The following is an 18,703-nucleotide window of genomic DNA, read 5'->3' as shown; positions in this document are numbered from 1 at the left end:
CTCTGTTAAAGATTCCCCAATGCAATAACAATATTAAGCTTTTCTGCTGCTATAGGCCAGTGGCCCTGGTTTATAATATATGATCTGTCAGTTCATCCAAGATACTTTTACAAGTGTTTGTGTATTTTTCTCACTTCAGGTGGCCATTATACAGCTTATTGTCTAAATGACCTGAATGATCGATGGTTTGAATTCGATGACCAGAGTGTTATGGAAGTGTCTGAATCCACTGTGCAGAATGCAGAAGCTTACGTGCTCTTCTACAGGTAAATCCATTCTCTTGATGAAAGCTGCTGGTTTTTGTTTTCCATGGGAAAGGGCGTAGAATTGTGGTTTCCCCCATAATAAGGATAGGGTTTGACTTATCCAGACCCTGAAAACCAGTGGACCTGGCAGTTCATGGCTTTAAATGTTACCATTTGGATTTTAGTCAGCCAAGTCATCACCTCAATTTCAGTGCAGTCCTGCTTGGCTGAGGAAATCTAGTGGCCCTGCTTGTGATCTTGTGGTGCAAACAATGATTCTGTAGTAGCACTAGTGCTTTGGTCAGAAGGTTGAGAGATATAGTCCCACTCCAGTAACTTGAGCATGAAATCTAGGCCAGCACTGCCACTTTTAGAATGGATATTAAACAGAGGCCACATCCACCCTCTTAGATGACCCTATTTTAAAAGATCGAGGGAGTTCTTCTGGTCTCCTGATCAACATTTATTCCTCAACCAGCATCACTAAAGCAGATTATCTGGTCATCGTCATATAGGTGTTTGTGGGAGCTTGCTGTGCATGATCCTGTCCTTAACTGGCCGCTCTGGCTCAGTTGTCCGTATGTCCAAAATAATTCATTGACTGGTCATTTATTTATAATCTTTGTGTATTTCCTTCTCGTTCCACACTTCCTGCACTGCTTGGATCCTCCCTGAGTGCAGTGGTTTGGGGTATTTTTGGTCTTTGTGGTGTGACCAAGATAGTGACATCAGGATCAAAACCACTGTGAAATTGTCGTCACCTCCCTCCCTCTTGGCCCAACTTGTTCAAAATAAAAGAAAAATGTGAGTCTGATTGGTCCCTGAACAAAATGTATGCATTGTTTATATATACTAATTCCACAATTTTGATTACTGCATTGTATTTTTCTCTCCCTAAAGTTCTTTATAGCAGCAGTTTTATTTAGTGTCGTGCATATATCGTTTAGCATGCAAATCTTCAGTAATCGTAGATTGAGCTACAGTTAAGATCTAACCTCTGCCTCTTTGCATGGACAGTGGTTGTGAATGAGGAAGGACGTTTTAATCCTTCAGAGCTCTTCTGATCAGAACGGTCTGACTGTCGTTCCCCCCTTCCCTCTGCCCCCCACCACCCCAGAAACCAGCTGCTGCTTAAATGATTCTGCACTTTTTGCTCTCGCTACACAACTTTGGTCACTTCCATCCACTGAGCCCTGTTTATGAAGTTTTCTCCTACTATTGGAGCTGACTTTGCATTTTTTTTTGGTTGGAACTTGCCCTAGTGTCACTGCTTAATTTAAAGTAGGATTCTGCATTTGGATTTTCTATACCTTTTGCATCTTTCTATGCCTCTATAAAAATCACACTGCAGCATATGTTAAAGCACTATAATGGTTCTCTCCCTGCAATGAACTTTGGCAGCGAGCTGACTTTGTTACACATATCATACTGGGATGCCAGACACTGTGTTAAAATGAGTTTATTGCACTCTTCTTATTCAAACACCAAACGTTTATACAAGACTGTTGTGGAAGTCAAAAGGTTATGAATTTGCTGCATCAGGTCCAGACAATTCAATTTACAATTGTGATCGGTAGCGCTGCAGAAGGGGAGTAATTGTGAAGTCGACTCACCTAGCAGCAACTCAAATTTTACAATGCAAATTCACTGGAACCTGCCACGTAGCTCTGCAGTAAAAACCGACCCAATTCATATGCAGCTGCTGTGAATCGGAATGCCTTGAGGGGGAGTGCATAATTAACGTAATTTTCACAAATATAATCTGTTTATTCCCAACTTCCAAAAGAATTTTTTAGTTCGAAGTCAAATCAACACTCTGTATATACTGTAGATGGTTATATAAATGGTGCAGTACAGTAACATTCTTCCTTTTGCTGCAACCTACAAGAATGATGAAAATGATAAATGCCACATTTTAACGCACTTTAAAACTCCAAGTACTATAAAACTTATAGATAAAAACAAAATACTGCGGATGCTGGAAATCCAAAACAAAAACAGAATTACCTGGAAAAACTCAGCAGGTCTGGCAGCATCGGCGGAGAAGAAAAGAGTTGACGTTTCGAGTCCTCATGACCCTTCAACAGAACTGCGTGAATCCAGGGAGAAGGGTGAAATATAAGCTGGTTTAAGGTGGGGGGGTGGGGGTGCAGGGTTGGGTGGAGGGAGAGAAGTGGAGGGGGGGGTGGTGTGGTTGTAGGGACAAGCAAGCAGTGATAAGCTATAAAACTTATGCTCAGTCACATTTATCACGTGAAAACTCTCAATTTAACATCTCTTGTTTAAAGTGCAAAGCTAACTTAGATTTGAGTACAATGCTGGAAGACAAAGCTGTTGTACTTTTTGGGACCTGTTTTTTTATCCTGTATTTACTATGGATATTTTTGTCTACTTGAAACTACTCTTTTAAGCAATCCTAGCATCAGTGTTTTAACTTGCCAGGATATCTTTAAGTTTGCAGCATATCCGGGGAACAAAAGAGAGCCACCTTCCATTTTCTTCAGCTACTGATTTTATCATTTTCCCTCGCACGATTAGCCGTGTCTTCGGAAGACAGTAGAGTAACATTACCAATATCATTACACTTTGATTTGGGCTTCAATTGGAAATTTGTAGTAAATAAACTGGATTAGAACATATTAATAATAATAGTTAAGTTGAAAAAAGAGCTTCTAATCAAAAATAGATTTGAACAAATTACACGCAATGTTTGTATTTGAATTGAATTTCTCGCCCTTTGGGCACCAACTTAATAACAGCCACTGATTGAATAACAATTGTACTATAGGAGATAAAATCAATTTTCTATGTGGAACAGTGCAGCACAAAGGAGACCATTTGGTCCATTGACTGCAGCAATATGGCATAACAAACTTCAAGATTTTGTTTAGTATCTTAACAGAATTGCTTCATTTTTGTAATGGTCATTTCTTGATGTTTGTTCTCTTATTTCATGTAAAAACAAAGTGAACACTTGGCCATGATATACCACAGCAGAATCAATGCTATTTTTGTAGTAACTGGAAATTAGAAGCTCTTGTTAAGGCAACTTGGCACAGTTAAGATGAAATATCATGTGGTATGAATTGGTTTCCTGATAACCTTCTGGAAGACTTGATTTAAACTGAATATAATTCTAAAGATCCCACTTATGAAAGAGCTGGGTATTCTCCTCATCTCCTGGCCAACATTCCTCCTTCAACCAGAATTACCAAAAGCAGTGAAACTGGTCATCCATTCCCATTGTTGTTTGCAGGATCTTGTGTGCAAAATGGTTGCTGCATCTGTCTATGCAGCAGTCATTACACTTCAAAAGTAATTCATTGTGTGTGAAGTGATGTATATTACACATACATTCACTTTTTTCTTTACTATTGTGGTATAATGTTTAAGGACATTAAGTGTCATTAGAACATGTATTAAGATTGCAAAATACCATTTAATATATCTTTGCTAGAAAGAACTTGTACTGTGTTTTTCATGAGTAAGTCCCAAAGTACTTCATAGCCAATGAAATACTTTTGAAGTGTTGTAGCTACTGTAATGTAGGAAGCGCAGCAGCCAATTTGCACGCAGCATGTTCCTTCAAACTGCGATAAGATAATTGACTCAACAATCTGTGGTACTGATCGAGGAATCCATGTTGGTCATGATATTGGGATAATGCCCCTGCTGCCCTTTGAGTGGTGCCCTGGGATCTTTTACATCTACTTGAGACCATTCTGGCCACAGGAGAGGTACCAGAGGACTGGAGGACAGCCAATGTGGTACCATTATTCAAGAAGGGAGGAAGGGATAAACCAAGGAACAACAGGCCAGTCAGTCTAACCTCAGTGGTGGGGAAACAATTGGAAGCAATTCTGAGGGACAGAATTACTCTACACTTGGAGAGGCAGGGATTAATCAAGGACAGTCAGCATGGTTTTGTTAAGGGGAGGTCATGTCTGACCAATTTGATTGAATTTTTGAAGAGGTGACCAGATGTGTAGCTGGGGGCAATGCATTTGACGTAGTCTACTTGGACTTTATCAAGGCTTTTGATAAGGTCCCGCATTGGAGACTGATAATGAAGGTAAGAGCCCATGGGATTCATGGCAAATTGGATCCAGAATTGGCTGAGTGGCAGGAAGCAGAGGGTGATGGTTGAGGGGTGTTTTTGTGACTGGATGCCTGTGTCCATTGGGATCCCACAGCGATTGGTGTTGGGTCCCTTGCTGTTTGTGGTATATATAAATGATTTAGACTTGATTGTAGGAGGGTTGATCGGTAATTTCGCGGATGATACGAAAATTAATGGAGTGGTAAATAGTGAGGAGGATAGCTTTAGATTACAGATGGGCTGATCTTTGGCAAATGGAGTTTCATCCGGATGAAGGTGAGGTAATGCACTTGGGCAGGACAAACAAGGCATGGGAATACACGATAAATGGTAGAACCCTGGGAAGTACTGAGGATCAGAGGGACCTTGGTGTGCGTATCCACCAGTCCCTTAAGGTAGCGGGACAGGTAGATAAGGTGGTTAAGAAGGCATATGGGATACTCGCCTTTATTAACCGAGGCATAGAATATAAGAGCAGGGAGGTTATGCTGAAACTGTATAAAACACTGGTTAGGCCACAGCTAGAGTGTTGTGTGCAGTCCTGGAATCCGCATTCTAGGAAGGGTGTGATTGCAGTAGAGAGAGTGTAGAGGAGATTTACCTGGATGTTGCCTGGGCTGGAGAGTTTTAGTTATGAGGAGAGATTGGATAGACTGGGGTTATTTTCCCTGGAGTAGGGGAGATTGAGGGGGGACATGATTTGAGGTGTATAAAATTGTGAGGTGCATCGATAGAATAGACAGGAAGGAACTTTTTCCCTTGGTGGAGGGATCAATAACCAGAGGGAAAAGATTTAAGGTAAGGGGCAGGAGGTTTAGAAGGGATGTGAGGAAGAATTTTTTCACCCAGAGGGTGGTGAGAATCTGGAACTCACTGCCTGAAAGGGTGGTAGAGGCAGAAACCCTCATAACATTGAATGAGTATTTGGATGTGCACTTGCGATGCCATGAAATACAAGGCTATGGGCCTAGTGCTGGGAAATAGGATTAGAATAGGTTCTTGTTTGACCGGCACAGACTTGATGGGCCGAAGGGCCTTTTTCTGTGCTGTAGACCTCTGACTCTGAGACAGGGCCTGTAATATCTCATCTGTGAGGCAGAACCTCCAACAATGCAATACTACACTGAAGTACTGATTTGCAGTGTTATTTTACATAATGCAACCCTTAATATTTAACATCGTGGCGACCTTTAACCCAGAAGCAATACAATTGGGAAAATTTGTAATTTCTTTCAAATGCTTGTGGAATCTGTAATTGTTTTTGAAAACATTTGGAAAGGACTTTTAAGAGTTTGCATCAATTGTAAAGGGATCAGTTGTAAATTTCTTGGATAAGAAATACTAGCCCATGTGACCAGGCACCCATTGATCTTGAAGCAGTGCCAACGGGAAGGAAGTTAAGAAAGAAGCCAAAACAAAAATAAAATTACCTGGAAAAACTCAGCAGGTCTGACAGCATCTGCGGAGAGGAACACAGTCAACCTTTCGAGTCCGTATGACTCTTCAACAGAACTAAGGAAAAATAGAAAAGAGGTGAAATACAAGCTGGTTTATGTGTGTCTGTGTGTGTGTGTGGGGGGGGGGGTGGTGGTTGGGGGGTGGGGGGAGAACAAGTAGAGCTGGATAGAGGGCCAGTGATAGGTGGAGACAGCCAAAAGATGTCATAGACAAAAGGACAAAGAGGTGTTGACGGTGGTGATATTAGCTAGAAAATGTGCTAATAGGTGACGTTAAGGGTAGGAAAGCAGGACGAGCAAGGTACAGATAGCCCTAGTGGGGGTGGGGTGGGGTGGGGGAAAGGGATCGAAATAGGCTAAAAGGTAGAGATAAAACAACGGATGGAAATACATTTAAAAATAATAGAAATAGGTGGGAAAAGAAAAATCTATATAAATTATTGGAGAAAAGGGGGATCGGAAAGGGATGGAGGAGAGAGTTCATGATCTAAAGTTGTTGAACTCAATTTCTCAAAATATTGAATATTGAGTTCAACAACTTTAGATCATGAACTCACTCCTCGATCCCCCTTTTTTCCAATAATTTATATAGATTTTTCTTTTCCCACCTATTTCCATTATTTTTAAATGTATTTCCATCCATTGTTTTATCTCTACCTTTTAGCCTATTTCGATCCCTTCCCCCCACCCCACCCACCCCCACTAGGGCTATCTGTACCTTGCTCTCCTGCTTTCTACCCTTAATGTCACCTATTAGCACATTTCTTAGCTAATATCACCATCGTCAACACCTCTTTGTCCTTTTGTCTATGACATCTTTTGACTGTCTCCACCTATCACTGGCCCTCTATCCAGCTCTCCCTGTCCTCCCCCACCACCACCCCGGCCCCACACACACACACACAAACCAGCTTGTATTTCACCTCTCTTCTATTCTTCCTTAGTTCTGTTGAAGAGTCATTCGGACTCAAAACGTTAACTGTATTCCTCTCCGCAGATCCTGTCAGACCTGCTGAGTTCAGGAAAGTGAAGTTGATTAGTGCACGAATGCAGAGACAGAGAAAGTAGACAGTGACAGAAAGAGGACCACAGAATTCTTGAGGGGAAGTAGTAAATCACTTTCAGGAAGAGGTCAGATTTTCTGTTTGGCAGAAAAGGAGACATAAGCCCTTGGGGGTATTGTGCGAGCTGGCTTAAAAAGTCTAAAAACTGGAAAGCTGTGAGAGTAGCTGGGAGACGCTAAAGAGGTGGGTGTTCTCCCAGAAGTGGCCAAACCAGGAACCAGGATGTTATTGGTCAGTTGAAGAAGAACTCTGGGACATCAGGGTTGTCATGAACCAGAGAGAGAGAGAGGATTTGTAGAAGTATGCCTTGCTGATGATGATTGTACCTGTGAAACTTGAAGTGAAAGCTGTTGTTGGACTTTCCTGACTTACCTTGCGTGAATAAAGAACACCACTTTGTGGGACTGTACCACCTTTATGCTGGGAGTGATGTGAATGCTTGTGGTTTGGTAAGACGTATCTTCGTATTGACTATTTAAAGTGAAATTTACCTTTTGCTTTGAAGTATCGTTTGCCTGTTAATTCAAGTTTAATTTGGGTTTGTTCTAATTCGTGTTAAAGTAACAACTACAAAAAGTGGAATCTTATTGGTAATTTCTTCATTTTGGGGGGCCATTCAGTAAATCCCTACAGCGATCATAAATTATTGATTATTCTTTGCTTCTGAATATAAGTTATTCCTACCGTTCAGAAAAGCAGCCTGTAGGAAAGTTGCACTTTTTTACTCGGTAGAATGACGTTATTACCCCTGATTTGAAAAAAAAATGCAGGCTTGGATTAATAGATTTTCCATTTTGCCCAGTTAAAATGTCACTAGGATTTGAGTCTGCTGTCAGTGTTGGAAGCTGGGACAAAGAGGAGAGGGGAAAGAAAGCCAGGAGAAGAGCGTTTTTTATGTAGTGATTTATTGTTTGAAATGCACTACCTGAAAGGTAGATAGAAGCGATAGTAACTTTGAAAATAATAAATTGAAGAAGAAATACTTGTGGGATCTGGTAGTGAAAGAGCAGGGGCATGGGAATAATTGAATAGTTCCTTCCTAAGAGCTGACACAGGCATAATGAACCACTTGGCCTCAATCTGTGCTGTATGATTCTCTGATGTTTGATCCAAATATGATATGAAGATGACACCTGATGGTGTGCCTCTCATTATGGAATAATTTGAGCTGACTCGTTTTTTTGGGAATGGATTTGTGCAGATTCCAACAATATTACTGTTAATACCACAGGAAGAGGATAAAATGATTCTGCAGTGGGGTCAACAGGAAATCAGATGCTGCAAATTTTCAATGTTGCATTGTCTTGTCATTTTTATTTGGCAGGAAATGCAGTGAGGAGATGCAGAAGGAAAGGCAGAGGGTAACTCATCTGCTGAATGTGATGGAACCTAGTCTGCTTCAGTTCTACATATCACGCCAGTGGCTGAACAAATTCAAGACTTTTGCTGAGCCAGGCCCCATTAGCAACAATGAGTTCCTTTGTGCTCATGGAGGTAAGGTGGTGCTTGAAAGACATTGCAGCCATGCCAACTGTTAGCAACTGGTGGGTCTGGGGGGGAGGGGTAGGTTAACAGGTCCTAGATTAGATTCCCATTTTATACAGTGCTAACTGACCTCATCTGAGGTGGTAGTCAGAGATTCTGTTTAAAATTAACCTCTGCATTCCTGGACAAAGTAAAAGGAAAATCCTTATCTAGCAGTGACCTCTTTGAAGAAGACATGAATAGATCTGTTCCTGTTCCTATTTCTTATTCGAGATTAGATGGGAATGTGGAAATCGAAACACAAGATCATTAGCCATGATCTTATTGAACGGCAGAGCAGGCTTGAGGGCCGAATGGCCTACTCCTGCTCCTATTTCTTATGTTCTTAAGTCAGATATCATTAGGCTTTGCTGTGCAGAGGGTGTCTGTGGAACTTTACCCAGCAAAGAGTCAACATCTTCAAAAGAAGATGAGGGAAGAAAGTCACCATAAAAATAAGTTCCTGCTATGACCAACATTGCATATTTTATATTAAAGAATCATAGAAACAGGGCATTGCAGAGTCAATATATAACATTCTATTCACTGAAACATGTCTGTTGCAGGTGTCCCCCCTCAGAAGGCCAGTTGCATAGATGATCTTGTACTGATGTTGCCTCAGAATGTGTGGGACTATCTGTACAGCAGGTGAGTAATGTGGCACCTTCTTCCTTCTCCTCCTTCCCTTGCAAGTGATTATTAGGGTTAATCTTTCCCTGAATAATGTCTCGTGTTCAGTAGTGCCTTTACAGATTTGCAAGGCCACTGGTTTTCACGGTAAACACATAGTTGCGAAAGGAAAACCTAATATCATGACATTCGATCCCTGAAAGAGTTATGCAAGACCATCCAGTAAACACATTCAAAATCACAGAATCACTGAAGTGGAATTTGATATGCTATTCAGTGGGCCATTTGTAAATTGTGTGTAGGGCATTGATTTTCCATTTTCACTGATAAACGCCCAAAAATCTGGTTTTAAACATTCCCTTTTTAAGATGTAAAAGGCTGGGGTGACCTTTATTTGGTGTACTTAAGCTACAAGATAAGTGTTGTTTTACTTCAGTCAGCATTGCCTTGCTGCCATTGCAGTCAAAACATTTTTTGAGAGTTCCCTATAAATTGGTTCAACATTTTATTGATAACTACCTAGCATTTTTGGTGTGGCTTTCATTTGGAGACACTGAGTAGGAAGTTCATTGTCCAGATTCCTTTATCATCAGAGTACTATTTTATGGCCTCATATTTGAATAAGTCGTAGCTTGTTTCAACTTCCCCGCCTACTGTGGTGGGACTTTTCTGGCAGCTGATGTGAATCAATGTGTCTTTTGTTTTGAGTTGTGAAACCACTCTTCTGGTAAGTCAATGATCTTGATATCTTTTGGTTCAAACCATTGCAGGACCCCACCCAAAATGTTTGCGTCAATATTATTTTATTAGTAAAGGGTCTTGTAGGTTTGTAATAGTCGCACCATTGGGGCAAAATGCACCAATGCAATAGTCCAGCCAGTTGCATCCTAAGTCAAGCCCAAATGTTTACCCTCCCTACACTTGCCACCTCTACCTTTATCTCTTCCTCTTTGGACCCTCCTGAAAACCTACTTCTTGAACCAAATCTCTGGTCACCCATCCTGATATTTCCTTTTCTGAGAGAAACAGAGTTAATGTTTTGTATCAAATATGATTTTCCTTTAGAACAGAAGGAAGGTAGAAAAGTGATGGGTTTTATGCCTTTAATCCTCTCCTCCCTTTTAAAGATCGAAAGGGAAGTTCTGGGATAGGGTTGGGAGCAGGAGAGATTAAATGACAAAGATGTCATGGAACACAAGGCAAAAGAGAGTGGTAAAAAAACAAAGCATTTCTCCAGAGTGAGTGTGAATGGCAGAAGAATAAACAACTCTGTCCAAAAGCAAAAACATGAAAAACAAGCTTAAGACTGGCATGTGACAAAAAAGCAGAATCAAAATGGGGGATAGAGTTCATGGTCTGAAAGAATCCACAAGATTGTAAAGTGCCTAATTGGAAGAAGAGGTGCTGTTCCTCAAGCTTATGTGGAATTTCACTGGAACATTTTAGCAGGCCAAGGACAGAAATGCGAGTGTGAGAGCAAGATGGTGAATTAAAATGGCAAGCACCCGGAGCTCAGGGTCATGCTTGCAGACTGCATCAGTGCTGTTTCCTGCTCTTGCCTGGAACTGGAAAACTTCTTCAACTATGCTTCCAATTTCCACCCTTCCCTCACGCTTACATCTCCGACACCTCCCCTCCCTTCCTTAACTCCCCTTTTTCCATTTCTGGGAATAGACAGTCTACTAATAATCATTGTAAGCCTACCAACTCCCACAAATATCTCAGCTACACTTCCTCACACCCAACCCCCTGTAAGAGCTCCATTGCATTCTCCCAATTTTTCCATCTCCCATCGCATCTGTTCTGATGTTGCTACCTTCCATGACAGTGCTTCAGATATGACTTCCTTTTTTCGCAATCAAGGATTCCCCTGCGCTGGTTGACAAGGCCTTCAACTGTCTGACCCATTTCCCCCCCTTCTGCTCTCACACTGTCTACTTCCTCCCAGAACTATGATTGGGTTCACCTTGGCCTCAGTTCCCACCCCAACTGCCTCCACATTCAGAGGAAAATTCTCCATTATTTCCGACACCTCTAGCGTGATGCCAGCACCAAACACATTTTTGCCTGCCTTCCCTATCAGCGTTACGAAGGGACAGTTCCTTCTGGCACCCTGGTCTGCTCCTCAATCACCCCCAACACCTCGTCCTTTTCCCTTGCAATCGCAGGAGGTGTAATGCCTGCCCTTTTACCTCCTCCTCTTGCCATCCAAGACTCTAAACACTCTTTCCAAGTGTAGCAGTGATTTACTTGATTTATTTTCTAACAATTTGGGATTCTGTATTCGCGGCTCACAATTTAGTCATTTCTATATTGGGGAGAGCAAACATATATTGGGTGACTGCTTTGTTGAACATCTCCGCTCCATCTGCAAGCATGACCATGAGCTTCCAGTTGTTTACCATTTTCTCACATTCACGTTTCTGTCCTCAGCTTGCTGCAATGTTCCAGTGAAGCTCAATGTAAGCTTGAGGAACAGCACCTCATCTTCCAATTCAGTACTTTTACAGTCTTGTGGACTAGATGTTGAGTTCAACACTTTTGGACCACGAACTTTGTCTCCCATTTTGATTCTGTCTTCTCAGACAAAGCTGTTCATTCTTCTGCCATTCACACTCACTCTGGAGAAATGCTTTGTTTCTTTACCACTCCCTTTGCCTAGTGTTCCATGACATCTTTGTCATTTAATAGCTCCTGCTCCCAACCTTATCCCAGAACTTCCCTTTTGTTTTTCCTCTTCCTCCCCCCTTTCAAAGTCATAAAACCCATCAAGTTTCTATGTTCCTTTGGTTCTGAAGAAGAGTCATACTCAAAACGTTAACTGTCTTTCTCTGTCCTCAGATGCTGCCAGACCTGATGAGTATTTGCAGCACTTTCTGTTTTTATTCAGATTTCCAGCACCTGCAGTATTTTGCTTTTATTTCCTTTTTTGACTTAGTGTTAGTTTTTATGAACATACAAACATATGAAATTGGAGCAAAAGTAGGCCATTTGGCCCTTTGAGCCTGCTCTACCCTTCAATAAGATCATAGCTGGCCTGTATGTGTTTCGAGTTCTACATTCCCATCTACCCCGATAACCTTAGATTCTTGTTAGGCAAGGGAATCAATCTACCTCTGCCTTTAAAATATTCAGTGACTCCCCACCTCCACTGCCTTCTGAGGCAGTGTTCCAAAGTCGCACAACCTTCAGAAAAAAGTTCTCCTCATCTCTGTCCTATAAGGGTGACCCCTAATTTTAAAACAGCGCTCCCTAGTTCTGGACTCACCCAAACATCCTTTCCACATCCACCTTGTCAAGAGCATTCATGGTCTTATACACTTCAATCAAGCCACCCCTCACTCTTCTGAACTCCAGTAGAAACAAGCCCAGCCGGTCCAACTTTTCCTCTTATGACAACCCGCTCATTCCAGTTATCAATCTAGTAAACCTCCTCTGAACTGCCTCCAACACATTTACATCCCTCCTTATATAAGGAGACCAAAACTGTGCGCACAGTTCGAGATGTGGTCTCTCCAATGCCCGGTATAACCGATGCATAATAGCCTTACTTTTATGTTCAGTTCCTCTGGTAATAAAGAATAACATTCCATTAGCCACATTGATTACATGCTGTACCTGCATACTAACTTTTTGTGCACAAGAACACCTCAATCCCTCTTCATTCTGTGGTCATTTTCCGTTTGTTTAATTTTTTTATTCTTCCTGTTAAAAAGTGAACAACTTTACATTCTCCGACATTATACTCCATCTGCTGGATTTTGCCCATTCACTCAACCTTTCTATATCTGTCTGCAAACTCCTTATGTTTTCTTCATACTTGCTGACCTATCTTTGTGTTGTTTGCAAATTTGGCTACCATTCCTTCATTCCCCTCATCTAAGTCATTGATGTAAGTTGTAAAAAGTTGAGTCCCCGGCACAGACCCCTGTGGGACTCCACTCATCACATCTTGCCAATCAGACAAAGACCCATTTATGCATGCTGTCTGTTTTCTGCCAGCCAGCCAATCTTCTATCAAGGCTAATATATCACCCTCTACACCATGAGCTTTTATTTTCCTCAATAACCTTTGTGATACCTTATCAAATGCTTCTGGAAATCCAAGTACAGTACAACTTCAGCCTCCCCTCTATCCACTGTACATGTTACTCCTTCAGAGAACTCTAATACATTGGTTAAACATGATTTCCCTTTCATAAAATCATACTGACTCTTACCGATTACCTTGAACTTTTCCAAGTGCCCAGCTATAACCTCATTAATGATCGACTCTAACACCTTCCTGCTCCACTTCCTGATTCACAGCTATCACTGGAGTGTTTTTTGTGTCCTCTATATTGAAGGCAGAAGCAAAATATTTGTTCATTTCATCCGCCATGTCCTTATTATCTATTATTAACTCCCATTCTCACTCTTCAGAGGACCAACACTCACTTTACCTGTTTAAATACCTGTGGAAACTCTTGCTGTCTGTTTTTCCATTTCTAGCTAGCTTCCACTCACACTCTAATTTCTTTCTCCTGATTAACCTTTTAGTCATTCTCTGCTGTTCTTTATATTCTAACCAATCAGCTGACCTGCCTCTCACCTTGGCATAATTATATGCTTTTTCCTTAAATTTGATGCTTTCCCTAATTACTTTAGTTAACCATGGATGGTGTGCCCTCCCTATAGAAATGTTCTTTAAAGGAGGAATATTTTTATTCTGAGTATTCTGAAATATCCCCTTAAATGTCTGCCACTGCTTCTCTATTGATCTACCCCCTAGCCTAGTATCCCAGTTGACTTCAGCTGGCTCAGCTTTCATGCCCACATAGTTGCCCTTTTTTAAGTTTAAAATACTAGTCTTAGACCCTAGCAAAACTGGAGTCAGTGGGAATCATGGGTCGGAGTCATACCTAGCACAGAGGAAGATGGTTGTGGTTGTTGGAGGCCAATCATCTCAGCTCCAGGACATCACTGCAGGAGTTCCTCAGGATAAGTGTCCTTGGCTCAACCATTTTACATCCAGTTTGAAAGGGAGAAGAGTGGGTATTTTTTATTCGTTCACGGGATGTGGGTTTTGCTGGCCGGGCCAGCATTTATCGCCCATCCCTAATTGCCCCTCAGAAAGTGGTGGTGAGCTGCCTTCTTGAACCACTGTGGTCCTTATGATGCAGATACACCCACAATGCTGTTAGGAAGGGAGTTCCAGGATTTTGACCCAGCGACTGTGCAGGAATGGCGATATATTTCCAAGTCAGGATGGTAAGTGACTTGGAGGGGAACTTCCAGGTGGTGGTGTTCCCATCTATCTGCTGCCCTTGGCCTTCTAGATGGTAGTGGTTGTGGGTTTGGAAGGTGCTGTCTAAGGAGCCCTGCAGTAGATGGTACACACTGCTGCTACTGTGCATCGGTGATGGAGGGAGTAAATGTTTATGGATGTGGTACCAATCAAGCTTTGTTATGGATGATGTCAAGCTTCTTGAGCGTTGTGGGAGCTGCACTCATTCAGGCAAATGGGGAGTATTCCATCACATTCCTGACTTGTGCCTTGTAAATGATGGACAGGCTTGGGGAGTCAGGAAGTGAATTGCACATTGCACGATTACTAGTCTCCGTTCTGTTCTTGTAGCCACAGTATTTTTCTGGCTAGTCCAGTTCAGTTTCTAGTCAATGCTAACCTCCAGGATGTTGATAGTGGGAGATTCAGTGATGGTAATGCCATTGAATGTCAAGGGCCGATGGTTAGATTCTCTCTTGTTGGAGATGGTCATTGCCTGGCATTTGTGTGGCATGAATGTTACTTACCACTTGTCAATCCAAGCCTGGATATTGTCCAGGTATTGCTGCATTTGGACATGGACTGCTTCAGTATCTGAGGAGTTGTGAATGGTGCTGAACATTATGCAATCATCAGTGAACATCCCCACTTCTGACCTTATGATAGAAGGAAGGTCATTGATGAAGCAACTATCCCTTTATTGTCATCCGTTTATCAGAAGCATCCAGTATTTCTTCTTGTATACTTTGTCCTACATTTTGGTTACTGTTAGGGGGCCTGTAGACCAGTCCCACTAGTGACTTCTTTCACCTACTATTCCCCATCTCCGCCCAAACCGATTCCACATCCTAATCTCTCCTCAACCAAGGCCATCTCTAACTATTGCACAAATGCCATCCTTGACTAACAACGCTATCACTCCACCTTTACCTAACTTCGTATTCTTCTTGAAGGTCATATACCCCTCCATATTCAAGACCCAATCCTTGTCGTCTTACAGCCATGTCTCCGTAATGGCTATCAGATCATATTTATTTACTTGTGTGCTCTATCAATTTGTTTACTTTGTTATGGATGCTACATGCATTCAGATAGAGTCTTTAGTCTTTTTATCTTTGTGACATCTAGTCTTGATTCTTTGTGCATTCTTAGGTTTTTTTCCCCTTTGTCCCTTCCTGCCATTCCCTGACACTCTTTTCCCATATTACTACTTACCGCTCACCTTGTCTCTTTAATATACCACATCTTTTCACGTTTGATCCCTTGCCCCCACTATTTAGTTTAAAACCCTCTCTATTTCCCTAGTTATGTGGTTTGCAAGAGCACTGGCCCCAGCCTAGTTCAGGTGTAGACTGTCCCAATGGTACAGCCCCCACTTTCCTCAGTAGTGGTGCCAGTACCCCACAAACTGGAACCAAATTCTCTCACCAGTCTTTGAGCCACGTGTTCATCTCTCTAATTTTAATTACCCTATGCCAATTTGCACATGGCTCAGGTAGTAATCCAGAGATTATAACCTTTGAGGTTCCGCTTTTCAATTTAGTGCCTAGCTCCTCATACTCCCCACACAAAATCTCTTTCCTGGTTCTACTTATGTTATTGGTACCTACATGGACCACAATAACTGGATCCTCCTCCTCCCACTGCAAGTTCCTCCCCAGCCCTGAGCAGATGCCCTGAACCCTGGCACTGGGCAGGCAACACAGCTGTCTGGATTCTTGCTCTTTGCTGCAGAGAACACTGTCAATCCCTCTCACTATACAGTCCTGTACTACCACTACGTTACTTTTTGCTCCTCCCACTTGAATGGCTTCAAGTACCATGGTGTCGTGGTCAGTTTACTCATCCACCCTGCAGCCCCCACTCTCATCCAAACAAGCTGAGAGAACCTCAAGCCCACGGGACAATTGCAAAGGCTCTCATTCCTGCGCTCCTGCCTCTGGGTCCCCTTACCTGCCTCACTCACAGTCACACCCTCCTGTCCCTGACGATTGACCAAATCAGAAGACCCTATCCTAAGTGATGTGACTGCCTCCTGGTACAAAGCATCGAGGTAACGTACCCCCTCCCTGATGTGTTGCAGAGCCTGCAGCTCAGTGACTCTTTGCTGAAGTTCCTCAAGCCACAAACACTGCAGATGTGTTTGCCCTGGATCACAATGTTATCCAGGAGCTCCCACATGCTGCAGCCTTGACACATCACCTGTCCTGCCATCCTTAATGTGTTTTAAATAATTACATTAATCACTTTATGTTGCTTTTTTATATATTTTATTAACCTTACCACCAATTTTTATACTATTTTAAACCTCAGGGATAGAATTGAATTTACCTAGTTACCAGATACTTACCAAACGGCTAGCTCCTTTCCCTGTAACTCTTTCGAGTACAAACACGTTTCCATCTGTTCCTATTCAGATGAAGTTACATTGTTTCATAGTTTGCCATTGTGAGATTTGAACTCTTGATCTTGGGGTTACAAACCCAGTACCATAAGAAAAAGGAAACAAACACCTCCTTCCCCCTACTTCACCAAAGCCCCCACCCACCAAATAAATCTTCACTCATTTAACTCAGCTGCAGTCCATTTCTCAGATTAGGCTGTTGTGAAGCACCTGGGGACATTTTTCCTATGTTAAATATGCTGCATATTGATTGACTGTTGCACTTGTGCTTGATTGGCCTTTTTCTACAAAAATACACTAGCAAGTTATAAAAAGCAGAGAATGGTGCAGAAAAGGTATCTGGAATCTACTTGAAAATAAACTATGACAGTTCAGAGAGGAGCACCAGGTAAGTTAATGGAAGATAAGTTTAGAACTGATTTCAGATGACCATCATGTGGAATGGACATCTGTGTGGAATAGTGAAGTTAAAAACCTTGGCTCCATTTAAGAAGCAGTTGGATGTTTTGTTTGCTGATGGGGGATGATAATTCTGGACGGTTATCAGTTTTGTTTGATTATTTTTTAGTTAATCCAGCTGCCTTTCCTCTAATCTGTGGACCTCCCTCCCTGAACCTTTTCATTCCTCTACCTCTCTTTCCTCCTTTAACTTGCTCCTTAAAACCTATCTGTTTGACCAGCCTTTTGGTCACCTTCCCTAATATCACTTTGGCTTGGTGTTAGATTTTAATGCCACTGTATAACACCCAGCACACTTCTTCAATCAACATCATTAAAACAGATTACTTATGTCTTTGCTGTTTGTGGGACCTTCCTGTGCACAAATTAACTGCCACATTTCCCTAGATTACAACAGTGACTGTACTTCGAAAGCAGTTCATTGACAATAAAAAGCTTTGGGATGCCCTGAGGTCAGGAAAGTTTCTATATCAATACAAGTTATTTCCTCATTCTTGACTTGGCATGCAGCAGTGCAAGTTTTACAGAAGCCAGAATTTCAGTTCTGTTCTCCTGTCAGGTATGGAGGTGGACCAGCTGTCAATCATCTCTACACCTGCCAAACCTGCCAGATCGAGATTGAAAAGGTTGAAAAGAGAAGGAAGATGGAACTGGAAATGTTCATAAGGGTAAGAAAACAAATTGTTAAAAATCTTGACGTTTCACTTTGAGTTTCAACATGGACTGAAATGTGTCCGAACCAAAATTTAAATCTGTAGAACTTACAGGATGTATGTTCGGGGAATTTGTGCTTTAGTCGATTATCTGGTTGCGCTAAAAACTCATGTCTTCCATTTTAATTGAACAAAATTGGAATCAAGTCAGTAAGGTCTTACCTGTTAGTTTGAGGGTTTGGGCCTTTGCAGAATGGAGAATTAAGAGAATTGTTAATACAAGATATTGGGGCAAACAGTACATTGGGACAAGAGTCATGTTTTTTTGTGTAGAGAGAAGTTGTCCTGCAAAAAAAAAGAAAGTAGCATTGGGATATCTTGGCACATCTGCCACTGTTATTATCCACAAACACTGATTTCAACATTTTCAAACAGGAGTGTGTGAAAGGCAGCTACAGCAGGTTTTATCAATTTACTCTGAAAACCTAAAATAGAATCATTCCAGCACAGTGGGAGGCCATTCAACCCATTGACTGTGCTGGCTTCATGAAAGTCATCCAGTTAGTTCCACTCTCTTGTTCTTCCCATAGCCCTGCGAAATTTTACACTGCTTTTGCCAGTCATCTTAAATCTGTAACCTTCCTGTCAGTGGAAAACATTTCTTATTTAATCCATCAAAGCCATGCATAATTTTGAACGCCTCTCCCCTTAACCTGAGGGCAGCAATCTCAGCTTGTCTAGTCTCTCCATGTAGCTGTCCCTTTTCAGTGAAGCTGCTGGAAATACACATTAAACCCATCCACATGTTGAAAGAGGGGGAAAAAAAGCTAGTTTCAGGTATAGACTTTTTTTAAAAAAACGCTCCATTGAAGATGTCATGAGGCCTTGACCCAACACTCATA

The 18,703-nt window shown here is 41.8% G+C and overlaps 1 protein-coding gene across 7 annotated transcripts in view; it reads left to right on the top strand.

Moving 5' to 3' along the window:
* The window catches only part of usp33 (ubiquitin specific peptidase 33), a 78,048-nt gene that overhangs the window by 47,095 nt on the left and 12,250 nt on the right, over positions 1-18,703 (top strand). For 6 of the 7 annotated variants that reach the window (XM_041208234.1, XM_041208228.1, XM_041208230.1 and 3 more), the window contains 4 exons: positions 140-266; positions 8,190-8,359; positions 8,956-9,037; positions 17,708-17,816. In XM_041208234.1, coding sequence (XP_041064168.1) covers positions 140-266; positions 8,190-8,359; positions 8,956-9,037; positions 17,708-17,816 — 488 coding nt within the window. The remainder of the gene's footprint in view (positions 1-139; positions 267-8,189; positions 8,360-8,955; positions 9,038-17,707; positions 17,817-18,703) is intronic. The other variant, XM_041208235.1, reaches the window with a different exon arrangement.

This window comes from Carcharodon carcharias, chromosome 16 (genome assembly GCF_017639515.1).
Source record: "Carcharodon carcharias isolate sCarCar2 chromosome 16, sCarCar2.pri, whole genome shotgun sequence".
Lineage (NCBI taxonomy): Eukaryota > Metazoa > Chordata > Chondrichthyes > Lamniformes > Lamnidae > Carcharodon > Carcharodon carcharias.
The sequence above is the reverse complement of the archived record's forward strand: the minus strand, read 5'-3'. Positions and strand labels throughout refer to the sequence as shown.